We start from the raw sequence: 12818 nt of genomic DNA, 5'->3' as shown, positions 1-12818 counted from the left end.
AGCGGTCCTGTCCTTGTGTGAACTGAAATCGCCGTGTTCATCAAGGGATCGGGTCTGGATTTAGCCTTCCTTGCCTCAAAAGCCCTGTCCTTCTCAAGGTACTCCAGGCAGAATTTATAGAAAGGACGACACCCTCATTTCAAACAATAATTTTTATTTTATACTTCTGTCTATACTTTGTAGCAAATCTTTTTTTGTTATTTTTTTTTTTGCTGAATTGACTTTATAATAAACTTCTTTCTTAAATTACATTTTTCTTCTCTTTTAAAATCAAAGCTCTTTTTTTTTTTTTCAAAATCATTTGCTGTTGTTGTTTTTTTTTTTTTTTTTTTTTTTTTTTTTTCCCTTTAGGTTTACATTTAAGCCCCCCTTTTTGTGATCTCTACTGTTGGATAATCAGGTATTTTACTGGTATGTGTAACATCTAAAACAAAGAGGAGGAGAAAATTAAAGGCAGTGAATTCGGAAAGATGCCTTCGAACAGCAAGTAAAGGTAACTCTCGGAGATCTGTTAGCAGCATTCCTTCACTCCGCCGGGCACCGAGACACATCTCTGTCTTTCCTTCGTCCCTTTCTTCCTTCCTCTTTTAACCGTTCGTTTCCCACTCTCTCGCTCTCTCGCTCTCTTTTCCCCTTGAGAAAATGCGCTCTTTTAATTTATTTATTGATATTATTATTTTTTTTTTCAGTGGGATGACCAAAAAACAAGCGACTGTGGAGGAAAGATGAGAGATTGTGAATTATTCACCATATGCTTCACACGTGGACATCTACCTTGGATTCATCGCCAGTGCCTTTTTTATTTTTTTCTCTGCTTTTTGTTCTCACCTCGCATAATGCCACATTTCTAGAGGAGCCCGTGGCCTGCCAGGGTTTATCCTGGCCGAGTATAACGTTAGCATTAGGTGGCCCAGAGCCGTTCCTGAGATTTCTTTTGCACAACGAGGGCTCGGGTTTTTTATTTTTATTTGTTTCTCTTTTTGATTTGAAGCGATAGTAAAGCTGAGGTCCGATTCGGGCTGCACGCCGCTGCCTGTTTGGTAACATTTGGCAAATAAAACACACCAAAAGAAAAAAAAAATAAAAGAAAAAGAAAAGAAAGGGAGAAAACGCTTCCACAGTCCTACACGGGTGTTTCACCACCATCAGCCGCCACCACCACCATCAACCACAGAAAAGCACAACGTCCCCAAAGCAAGGGATGGACACTTCCTCGAGAGATCCGGCACATGGAGAGGGTGTGGGTGTGGGTGTGCTCGCCCCCCTAAAAAGGCAGCCAGGTCACTAGGGCGGCCCACAGAGCCGCCAGGAGCACGGGCAAAGCCGGCGGGAGGAGGGACGATGCGGCGCCGCTGCCGCCTCCGCACAGTTCAAATAAGCTGCCTTGGAAATCGAGGTTTTTGGACTCCCGTCTCAATTTCTCCCAGAGGTCTGTCGCTCCTTCCTGGCAATCGGTGAGCGCTGTGAGGGTGCAGGCGTGGAAATCATCCCAGTACCTGCAGGAGGGGAGAGCAGCCGGCATCACTACAGGGCACGCACCCGCCTCGGGAGGGTTAAGGGACCCCGGCAGCCCCCTCGACCCCCCGGGAATCTGAGCATCCCCTCGGAGCGAGCTCTTCCCCCCTTAACCCGCGCCTCCCCGCCTTCCCCTGGCCGCCCCACGCACCCGCTTTGCTTTTGGGGTCGGGGCTCCCGCGGCCAGGGACGCGATGCTGCGAATATGGCTCGGGGGGTGCCTGCCGCAGCGTGACTTCGCCTGAGACGTGTCTGGGGGAGGGACGTGCGGCCCTCGGCTGGCAAGAGCTAGCCTAGGAGCCCACGGACACGTCGCGGGTGGGAGGAGGAGGAGGAAGAGAGGGAGGAGGAGGAGGAAGAGAAGGAGGAGGAGGAGGAGGAGGAGGAGGGAGAGGAGGAGGAGGGGGAGGAAGGAGCATCCTCCCCTCCCGGGCGGCTCACGGAGCAGCGGGAGGGACTCCCCATCCTTTGCCAAAGCTCCGTGGGCCGCGGGGGTTTCTCCTTTCCCGGGATAATTTCCAGCTCTTCCCTCACTCTTTTCCTCCTACTTTTAAGCCCCTTCCTCCCCCGGACTGTGCAGGGGTTTGCCCACGGGGCAGGTCCCGTCTCACTGCCCCATTTTCCTCCCCACGTCGGATCTATGGACCCCCCCCTCCTCCCCCTCATCTATTTCCCCCTTTTCTTAAGGCAGGAGCCTACAAATTTGGATATATTTTTTTAAAGTAGTCCTGCGGCCTCTAATTTATGAGCACTCTAAGCTGGTCGTAGACTCCCAATGTTTGCTACATTTGTAATAAATAATGAGATACTGAGAAGCCAGAGTCTGAGAGTGTGCCTCTCCTGCAGTATTTCTGCTGTAATTGCATCTCCCAAAGGAAAATTAAATCTTTCCCCATCTTCTTTCAATACACATCCCCGCGAAGGCAATCGGGTGGTCGGGGGAAGGGAAAAGAGGGTGCTTGTCACAGGTCGGGACCACCTCTGGTCCAGCACCCCCGGGCCAAAGGACATTGCATCAGGACCTCGCGGCCCCCGGGTATTTAATCCTCATGCGGAATACAAGGTGAACCGCAGTCCAGCATTTCAAGCAAGGTGACAGCCTGAGTAGGTGCAGGAAAAGTCTTGCTTGGCTCAGAAATCTCTACATAGGAAGAAAGGAAAGGAGGGTTACAGGGGTCTTTTCTCTCTTCTCTTCTCTTCTCTTCTCTTCTCTTCTCTTCTCTTCTCTTCTCTTCTCTTCTCTTCTCTTCTCTTCTCTTCTCTTCTCTTCTCTTCTTTCTCTTCTCTTCTCTTCTCTTTCTCTTCTCTTCTCTCTTCTTTTTTTCCTTCTCTTCTCTTTTTCTCTTCTCTTTTTCTCTTCTATTCTCTTCTTTCCTTCTCTTCTTTCCTTTCCTCTTTTCCTTTTCCTTTCCTTTCCTTTTTTCCTTTTTTTTTCTCTTCTATTTTTTTTCCTTTTTTTTGTTTTCCTTTCCTTTCCTTTTTTTTCCTTTCCTTTTTTTCTTCCTTTCCTTTTTTTTTTTCCTTTTTTCCTTTCCTTTCCTTTCCTTTCCTTTCCTTTTCCTTTTTCCTTTCCTTTCCTTTCCTTTCATCACAGTTTCCCATTTCCCAATCTTCGTTTTCTGATTTTCATAGAGCAAACCCAGAAAAAAAGAAAAAGTATTCCAAACATATTTGTATCTAAAGTCCTAATTTCGTTTTTAAATATGACTCTTTCTCTCTGTATATATATAAATATATGTTTCCCAGCGGGGTGAGTTTGTGCTGGAAAACCGGGAGACCAGAGAACAGCCCCGTCCAGCCGGATTTTTCTCAAATAACGAAAATCCCTGCTTGTGCCTCCCTGCCCGGCAAGCGAGACCCCGAAGCGGGGTGGCTCCCCGGCCCCCTGCAGCCGCCCCTTTTCCCTCTGTCCCTGCCCCTTCCCATCCCTTCCCTACCCTCTGGGCCGGGAGCGGGGCCGGGGGTTTTCCGCGGTGTTTACCCCGGGGGAAGCTGCGGGTGATGGGGTGGGCAGGGCGCCGGGGTCAGGAGGGGAGCAGCGGCTGGAGCGGCCGTGCCTGTAGGGGCTGGGTTCGCGTTGTGGCCGTGTCGAGGCTGGGCTGTTTGCTCTGCAGCTACATTTCTTTTCCCGAGCAATCGCCTCCCCAGCCGGCGGGCGCGGGGCGCAGTTAGGGCCGGGTCGAGGGCGCAGGGAATGCCCCGACCCCAGAGCAAAGCGGGGGGCACGAACAGAAGCGAGGAGCCGAGGGTGAAAATATAAACCAAATCAAAACAAAACCAATCAAAACGAACCCAACTAAATCAAACCCAACCAACCCAACCTAACCCAAGTCAACCAAACCCTACCCTACCCAACCCAACTGAATCAAACCAAACCTAACCCTACCCAACCCAATGCAACCCACAGGATTCACGGAGGAGAAAAGTGAAAAAAAACTCAGTAAAAACTCCCTTCAGACTCCACTATTCCCCAAACCCGGCCTGTCCCCACGGCACTGCGCTCAGAGGAACCGGCGCGCAGAGACAGGGCCCCCAAATCACCAAACCCCGCGTTATTCCCTTATACTTCGCCCCCCCTTCCCACCCCGTCCCCCGTCCCCGAAGGAAAGAGGAAAAGACCTACGCGCAGATCGTTTGGAGATTTCTCTTGTCGTCCAGGTCCTGCGGGTAGTTGGCCATGTTATCGCCCAGCCGCAGCAAACAGTCCGAGAAGCCCCTAAAGACCGCATCGCACCGCCCCGCCGCTCTCACCGCCTGCACCAGGTAGGCTGCGGGGCAGGGGCACAGGTCAGCACGGCCGGCACCCACCCGCCGACCCCCTCTCGCCCCTTTTCTCACCCCCCCCCCCCCAGGCAAGCAGCGGTGATGCGGGAGGAGGAGGAGGGCGCTGGGACCGAGCCAGAGTGGCCAGCGGGGACACGGGGACATCAATCGGCTGCTTTTTGCTTTTTAGCGCTTTTCGGTGCCCCTGAATTAAAGACCTTTTTTTTTTTTTTTTTTTTTTTTTTTTTTTTTTTTTTTTTTTTTTTCTTTTGAGGGGCCAGGAGGAAGGGGGAGATGCGGAGATGCGATGCCTGGCCTTCCCCGCACTCGCTCCTTTGTTAGGAAATTCCGGTGTGCGGCAGCAGAAGCGATTCTCCGCGCCCTCCCGCACACACACACACACACACGGGTCCTCGCTCGGCAAGGGGCGTGCAGGGCGCGGAGGATGAGATAAATAAAAAATAGGATAGGATAGGATAGGATAGGATAGGATAGGATAGGATAGGATAGGATAGGATAAATAAAATAAAATAAAATAAAATAAAATAAAGTCACCAGAAAGAGCTGCGATAAAGACACGAGAAGAAGCGTCCTCCGCGGCCACTCCCACAACTAACCAAATACCACCAAGTCCCCCCAGCCGCCTGTGACAGAAACGGACGATGGGATGGGATGGGATGGGATGGGATGGGATGGGATGGGATAGGATGGGATGGGATGGGATGGGATAGCTCCTCCTGGGTGCCGGCTGCCCCCGGATGCCCCGAGGGGACAGGAGGGGACACGGAGAGGTTGATGGCTCCCTTCCCACCCACGACGAGCCTCCCCAGTGCCTGTGTGCCCCCAAAACGGGCAAAACGGGCAGGACGGGCGGCAGCGGTCTGCCCCCAACAGGGGGGGTTCCCACGGCCGGGAGGCTGCGCTGGGGCCGGGGTCCCCTCCCGAGCCCCCCGCCCGGGACAGGGCCGTGCCGCGGGAAGGCTCCGTTTCAGGCTAGGTCCCTCTCTTCTGTGATTCACCGGTGACACGACTCCGTGGTCCCTCCCCTCCACACACACCCCCGGCACCGGCCGTCACATCAAACCCCAGCAGGCGACGGGAGGGGGGAAAAAAGCCGAGCAAACAAACCGGGAAGAAGCGCGAAGCATCCCGAGGGGAAAGCGGCCCCATTAAACCCAGCTTCAGGGGCGAGATGGGGCGGGGGGGAAGCCGCACAAATTCCTCCCAAAACGTGCCGGGCTGCGCTGAGATGCGTGATCCGAGACGGATCCCGGGCCTTGATGGCAGGGGGGCGGATTGGGGGCGAGCGGGGCTCAGAGCATCCCCCCGCCGCCAACCAGGGCACCCCTGTCCTCAGACCCTCTACCAAAATAACAACGGTAATAAGAAGAGGCGCAAGCGGGGCGTCCTGCTCGCCTGAACGACAGCGGGATTTCTCTTGAACTCGGTCTTTTTGCCGTGTCCCCGAGATGTCCCCCCCGTCCCCCTCATCCCGCCCTTAAAAGCCCGGCGTGCGCAGCGGGTTGCGGGACCGCAGCCCTTCGCATCCCTGCCCCAAAGCGGCTCCCTGTTCCCGAAGTCCTCCTGCCCTTCAGCCTCAGCACCTTCGGCGGAGCCTCCCCCCCCCCCCCCCACCCCGCACCACCCTCCCCTCTGTCACCTTCCAAAGTGTCAGGGATTTCGGGCAGCTCCCCGTCCCCACTGCCCAAACGCAGAACTAAGGGATTTTTTTTAAATTTTTTTTTTCTTTTTCTTTTCTCCTCAGCGCACCGAAATACCAACGGAGGAGCGCAGAGTCGAAGCTCGGCGTGCCAAAAATCTGTCCCCCGCCGGGGCACGGCAAAGCGGCCGCACCGCCAGCACCTCGGAGCTGTGCGGCAATTTTGGGGGGGAACTTTCCCCAAGCCTGCCTGTACTCGGGGACGGCGGTTCCCGGCCACTCGAGCCGCCTTTGGGGATTTCACCGTCAAGAAAATCCTCCCTCGGCTGAGTCAAAGAAACGCCAATGAGAGCAAGTCCTCCTCCTCCTCCAGCCGAAAAAACAAACAGAAACCGCAAGGACTGAAATTAAGGGTAGCATCCAAATAATACAGCCTTCCCCTTTCTTTCTCTGACAGTACAGAAAATGGCCTTCTGAAGAGTTCAACATCAGTTAAAATCGAAAAGTAATACGAATTGAGGGGGTTGCATCGCACAGCCACATTTTCCAGAGGTCATCATCTCATCGCAATATATTTTTTTTTATATTTTTTTTCTTCTACCGATGAGGAAATATCCGACGCATTTTACTTCCTTCTTTCCTCCCTTTCTTGTTTTCCCTCCCTCCTTTTTCTCCCTTTTTCATTTTTTTCCTTTCCTTCCTTTTTTTTTTTTTCTTTCTTTTTTAAATTTTCTTTTGATACCCACAAAATGCTGCAGAGGTTGTGTCTGGAAAAGAGCGTGACCGCGCGAAAGGATCTCTAAATAGCAATGCTGAGCATTTTTTACTGTAGCAGAATTCCTTTGCAGGCAAATATTTTCAGGGGTCTCTTCACACCTGCCAATCCGGATAAGAAAAGCCGTGTTTTAATCGCCCTTTCATTGAAGCCCAGTTTTAGATCATGCCCGGGAACATACATATTCAATATATATTCTTTAAAATTTGCCTGTGCATGACTCAAGTGACCATTAACTTGGACATTGCCGAATGTCTGCAACTCAAAAACCACTTCAGCAAAAAAATGCTGAATTAATTAATTGCTGTTAAATGCAATTTAAAAAAAAATAAATGTTAAAAGCAATTAAATGCTGAATTAAACGAACCCGAGAGCAACAACAACAAAAAAAGAACCAACGGAAAAACAAAACCGAATATATTAAATAAGACCGGCAACGACTATACAAAAACTCATACCGGGGTGGAGGGAAATCTGTTCTATTTAAAGTAACTTAACAGACATAGACATTTTTTGGACCCACTCGTTTTTTAACAGCAGTCATTCGAGCACAAAATTAACGATCGGGCGGTGGGATTGCGCGATTCTTTTTATTCTTATCATTTATTCTTTTTGAATTTATTTTATTCTTATTATTTATTCTTATTATCTCCCGGCATTCGGAGAGAATATATGCATTTTTTTAAGTTAGCGTTGGGGTTTGTTTGCTTTTAGGCTGCCCTGCAAATGGGAAAGCCTCCAAGTTCCCAAAGGGAGCCCTTCGCTTGTCCCCCTGATTTTCTGAAGAAAAAAAAGAACATCCACCAACTTTCCAGCTAGATGTCTCGCAAGCCATTTTGTGCCCGTTCTCATTCCTCCGTCCCTCCAGGGAGAGAGGGGGATTTCTCAGCACCGGAGTCCCCAAATTGTCAGCTGTAAGGAACACAGGGGCTATCCAAAAAGCAAATACAAACGCAGTTTCTCGCATGCACGGCGAACACAGAGCGGGGAAAAATAAAAAATAAAAAAAAAGAGCAATGCGAACCACGAGCGAGCATGCACTGATTTAGGGAAACGACCAAAGGAAAGTGACTGAAGAGGAGGAAGGAATTCGCTGCGTCTTCCAGCAGCCCCCCAGGCTCGCCAGCTTGCAGGATGGCGAAGACCAAGGGGTGCGGGTGCGGGTGCGGGCAGGATCCGTGCCGCAGCCCCGCTGCATGCACGGCTCGGGGCTCGGGGCGTCCCGCTGGGAACGGGCTTTGGCGGTCCACTTACCTATCTGCACAGCAAGGATCAGAGAAATGTATCTGCCGTTCAACTTAAGTCCCATCCTACATTTAGTAAAACCATTTGCGACTGCAGATCTTTAAATAGTTACTTTGGAGAATGTTGGGGAAAGCTGAAAAATAGGCATTGCCAACAAGTTCCGAGCAGCGGAGGACTTTGCAGACGAGGGGGGAGACAGAGGAGAAGGAGAGAAAAGAGGGAGAACCGGGGAGATGGCGAGGAGGACTAGCTGGGAATGGTTCGCTCCATTAGGAGGGGGCGGAGGAAGTACAGCCTCACGCCCACGGCCGGCCCTGACGTGGGGGGATGACACTGACGGATTTTTTTTCCTCCTCCTTTTTATTTATTTATTTATTTATTTTTTAATGTGCACCTTGGAAGAGAAACGCCATTTATAGGCATCACAGGCCGCCTTTCTCCAGCGCCCGATCTGCCCGTGTCCCCCCCCCCCACGCCCCATTAATCGCCGAGAAATCTCTGCTCCTCCTTCAGCCCCCCACAGCCTTCAGCCCCCCCACAACCCCCCCGTGCTCTCCCCGGCCCCCCGAAGGGGCGCAGCCGGGACCGTCCCCACGGGGCGGGGGGGAAGAGCGGATCCACGAGGACGCAGACCCACGGACACGCAGGGACAGACAGACGGAGAGGCCGCCCCCGGGGGTGGAGATAGCACGGTAGAAACCCCCCCTCCGCCCCCAACCCGCCCCCGGGCCGCCCCGTCGGGGCTGGCGCTGAGGGGCGGGGGGAGGAGGAGGAGGAGGGGGAGGGAAAGGGGGGTGCGGGGTCCCCTCCCCCTCCCCGCCCCTCCCCCACCATGACGTCACCCCCATGCCAAGGGGGGAGCGGGGGGGGGAGGGGGGCGGTCTCTCCCGGTCCTGCTGCTCCATCCCCACCGTGGGACCGCAGAGGATGGGGTGGGGAGCCCGCAGCACAGCCCCCCTCTTTTTGGGGGGCTGGGGACACACGGGCATTTCCTCTCCTGCACCGGAGTGGTGCTGGAATCGACTGCCTCAAGCCGGGGACCTGCCCGTGTCCCCCCCGCCAGGCTTTGGAGTGCCCATCGCTGCCTGTCCATGGCAGAAGGGGGGTGGCTGTTGGGGGCCACCAGCCCCTGTCCTCTGGGGACGAGGCACCCAGCCTGGCTTGGGGTGCTCCTGCAGCCTGACGTCCTCCTGGGACCCTCCTTGTGGCCATCTCACCTGGAGAGCATCACAGGAGGAGCCTCAAGGTACTTCCCCTGGAGCAACGGGACCTGCCAAAAATCCCATCCTATGCCCTTGGCTCTTTCACCACAAAGTTCTTCCCTCCCCAGCGCAGACCCCAGCAGCTCCAGGAGCCAAAGGGACAGGTTGGAGGGAGACATTTGCTGCTCCCAGGCTGCTTTCTTCTCTCGTGGTGTGCTGCTGCAGGTGGCGAGCCAGCCTAGAGGGCAGAGCTGGCTGAAAGCTCACCTGGGGAATGAAAAAAGCTCAGGTGTGGGCTGCAGCCCAGAGCAGAGCTGTCATGTATGCACTCCTAAAGACATCAGTGGAGGAAGGGAGGCTCAAGCTATGGCTTTGGACCATGTATCGTGTCCTCTTTCAGGGGAAGGAAAAGTATCAGCTTGAGCTGGAGCTAAGGCCACTCTTCCCTAGCTCTTTGCAGGTCTGGTGCTTTTGTAATGCAACAGAGGCTGTGGTGGATATCAAGAGGTGGGGCCTTTTCCTTCTCCCTGGAGGGATCAGCTGGATAACCCACTGCATCTTTTATGTCCCACAGTCTGTGCATTATCAGCACAAAAGAGGCGGAGGGAGAAGGTGGTGTAGGTTGAGGTCCATGAGTACAGATGTCGAGCTCCCAGCTGTTGGCCACTTGTGGCCACATTTACTGTTAGGAAGGACAAGGCATCCTTGTGGGATCACCAAGGCATGGAGGCTGCAGTGGGAGGAATTCCTTGTTTCACTCTGCCTTGTGGATAACAGCATCAGTTCATTCATACATTCATCTGTTATGTTTGTCTGCTCTTTTATTTTTATTTTTTTTTTCAAGGGCAAACTATAGCTTCAGGTTAAAGGTTGAGCTAGCTCCAAGAGGCCTGTGTTGAACATGATTTTGACATTACACTGCATAAGTAGTGAACTTCAGGGCAGTTTACAATGCAGAGTCAGGAAGAGTTTAATATGGATAATGCGGCTTCTGGTACATCCATCACTGCTGACATGACTGGAGCCCCTGCCAATCTGGCCACAAATCTCATTAGAACAGGCATTTCTAGGGGATTTCTGCTTCCCCCCCCAAATAAATAAATAAATAAATAAATAAATAAATACAAATGAATCTAATGGTTCAAAGCATTAGTTACAATGGCATGAGAAGCAAAAAGGACCTGGGCCAGATTCCTCTAGATGTTCTTGGTTGCTGGGGAAGTCCAGCTCTGTCTGAAACTCAAGCACGGCTCCATCCTCACCTCCCTCCCTGCCCCAGGAAGGATCCTGTGGCACTATAGATCCTGAATGAGAGCCAGTGGTTTCAGCCCGTCTCAAATATCAGCACGGTCAGCTCTGCTGGGAGCCAGGGACAGGATGAACCAGGAAAATTGGTTTGTTGACCTATCCCTTTTTCTTTCCATCCTGGCATTAGAAGATGCTTGAATATCAAACCCTCCCTAAGAGACATTTTTGCGTGTTTTTAGAAAAGATTCTGGCAGTGTCTCGTCCAGCCCTCGTTGGGACAACACGTCCATCAGCATGGTTTTGCCCTTGTTCTGGAGAACAAGGCTGCACACAAGCCCTGTTCTCACTGCGGTGCCACACTTGCCCTGCTTGTTCAGGATGCACGGGCTGCATGGGCTGCAGCTGTGGCAGACGGACAGAGCCCATGGCAGCTGGCCAGATGCAGCTCCATCAGACAGCGTGCACAGCAGCTGGGTGGGCAGCCTTGCGCTGTCCCAGCCCGGTGGGGAGCAGTGCGTGGGGCAGCTAATTGCATGCCAGCACGGCTCCCTCTGAACCACCTCCCAGAAGGGGACCCGCTGCCGGCAGTGGATGTGATTCCCGTGCAGCTCCGGGCTGACTGTCATGGCTGAACCTCAACAGAGCTGGCTCTAAGTAGCAGAGGACTGGCAAAGAGACCTGCTTTCCCGTGCAAAGCTGGCTGCAGCGCTGCGTTTCTTTTCCCCTTCATTCTTTTTTTTTAATGCAAAATGTCTCTTCAAACAGCTCGCGCTGTGTGCTCCTCGGCGCATGGTTGTGGGCTAGTAAGGCAGATAAAAGCAGAACCTTTGGTGCTGTCAGTCAGCAAACTGGTTTATTCCAAGCCTCGGATCAGTCTGGGGGGAGGGCTCAGTGGTCACGGTGAGATTTGAAAGTCCCTCCTCTGGGTGCGTGAGCTTTGCATTCACTCTTAGCTCATCCTACAGTAACATCACCACTGCCAGGAGGTAACTGCTTGCTTTTACTCTCCCTCAAAATCAGTGTGAGAGTTGGCCCTGGTGAAGCTGAGGCAAACCAGGAGCCCGTGTCTCCGTACTCTCACAGCTCTCAGGTCCCCCCCAAGGGTGGATGGACAGACAGACACTGTGCGGCCGTGCAGAGGTGGCTTTCCTGGCTTTTGCTGTGGCTTCCAGCCCTCAGCTGCTAGAGAAAGGTGGCCGGTCAGAAAATACAGTCAAATACCAAACCTGGCTGATAGATGAATAGCTGTTCACAGTATGATCCTCCAAGATTTTCTTTAAGTAGAAGAATAATGAGAACACATTGAAAATGTGACAGGTGGGATTAAAGAATTGCCTTTCATTAATGGCCAGTCTTCTGAAGCTTTTTTTGGTGGCCCTGTTCATTAGACATCTGGCTTCATCACTGTCTGGATGTGTCTGATTCTAGCTAAACAGGATGTACCAAAATTATGACTAGGGACTACAATTTGCCCCCCACCTGCCTCGAAATTAGTAATAAAATAGCACTTGTGGTTCACCATGAAAGTGTTGCTTGATGTCTGCGACAATATATTTCTGAAAATATAAACTGTTGCTGTGGTTCAAAATATAAAACTGGGAAAGAAAAAAAAATACAGTCGAGTGGGTGTAAAAGGAGCTTGATTGCTCAGTACCAAATCTTTAAAAATGCTACATAAGGTATTTGTATACTATTTTACACAGAAAAGAGTGATCTCTTATAAATTTAAAAAACAGAATAATTCTCTCTTCAATCTCAACTTCTAGGATATTCAAAGGGGGAAAACAGAATGCCAGACTCCACGAGGACTCTTTTGGAAAGCTCAGCCTCTGTGTCTGTTCTTCAGTAAGTTTCCCTTCTGAAAAGCAGTCTTAAAAACACAAGATGTCACTTGACCATGATCAGTTCGTGCCAGCCAATCCAGTAAGGAAAGCACTATCTGCTCCTGAAATAGTAGTGTTTGCATTTAACCGTGCTCATCAGAGGTATATTTTTAGGTGGGTGCCTGTGTGCGCTCTCTAAATTCTGCATCTTTTAGCACGACCCCTTTAGACTGGATTGTGGCACTAGCGCTGTGCTGAGCCCAGGCGGGCTGGGGGGAGGTACGTGAGCCTGCATGCTCTATCCAGATGGAGATCACACCCACTACAATTATGTTTGTGACACGTGACTTGCTTAAGGTGCCTGTGGATGTTTCAAAGAGTAGGATGGTTTCAGTAAAGCAGTCTCAGAAGGAAGAGGCATCAATCCGTCGCATCTTTGCAGCTGAAATTTTCCTTCAAGAAACATAAATCTTCCTGATAAGGCCAGTCGGTACGCTTTCCATCATAGGCTGGAGGGAAGTAGGTAGACCTGGAAAACAGCTGTGAACAGGCTGATATCCTTGGATTTCCTGGCATCCAAGCTTAGT

General features: G+C 51.8%; 1 protein-coding gene across 1 annotated transcript; it reads right to left on the bottom strand.

The window, feature by feature from the left end:
- Positions 1-293: 293 nt before the first annotated feature.
- On the bottom strand, positions 294-8237 carry NRN1 (neuritin 1). The gene is made up of 3 exons (XM_040549355.1): positions 7968-8237; positions 4139-4283; positions 294-1496 (listed from the first exon to the last, which is right to left on the bottom strand). The coding sequence occupies exons 1-3, from the start codon at positions 8020-8022 to the stop codon at positions 1265-1267; spliced, it is 432 nt and encodes a 143-aa protein (XP_040405289.1). The 5' UTR covers positions 8023-8237; the 3' UTR covers positions 294-1264.
- Positions 8238-12818: the final 4581 nt, after the last annotated feature.

The sequence above is a fragment of the Cygnus olor genome, chromosome 2, assembly GCF_009769625.2.
Source record: "Cygnus olor isolate bCygOlo1 chromosome 2, bCygOlo1.pri.v2, whole genome shotgun sequence".
Classification (NCBI taxonomy): domain Eukaryota; kingdom Metazoa; phylum Chordata; class Aves; order Anseriformes; family Anatidae; genus Cygnus; species Cygnus olor.
Note: the sequence above shows the minus strand (reverse complement) of the source record. Positions and strands in the feature narration are given on the sequence as shown.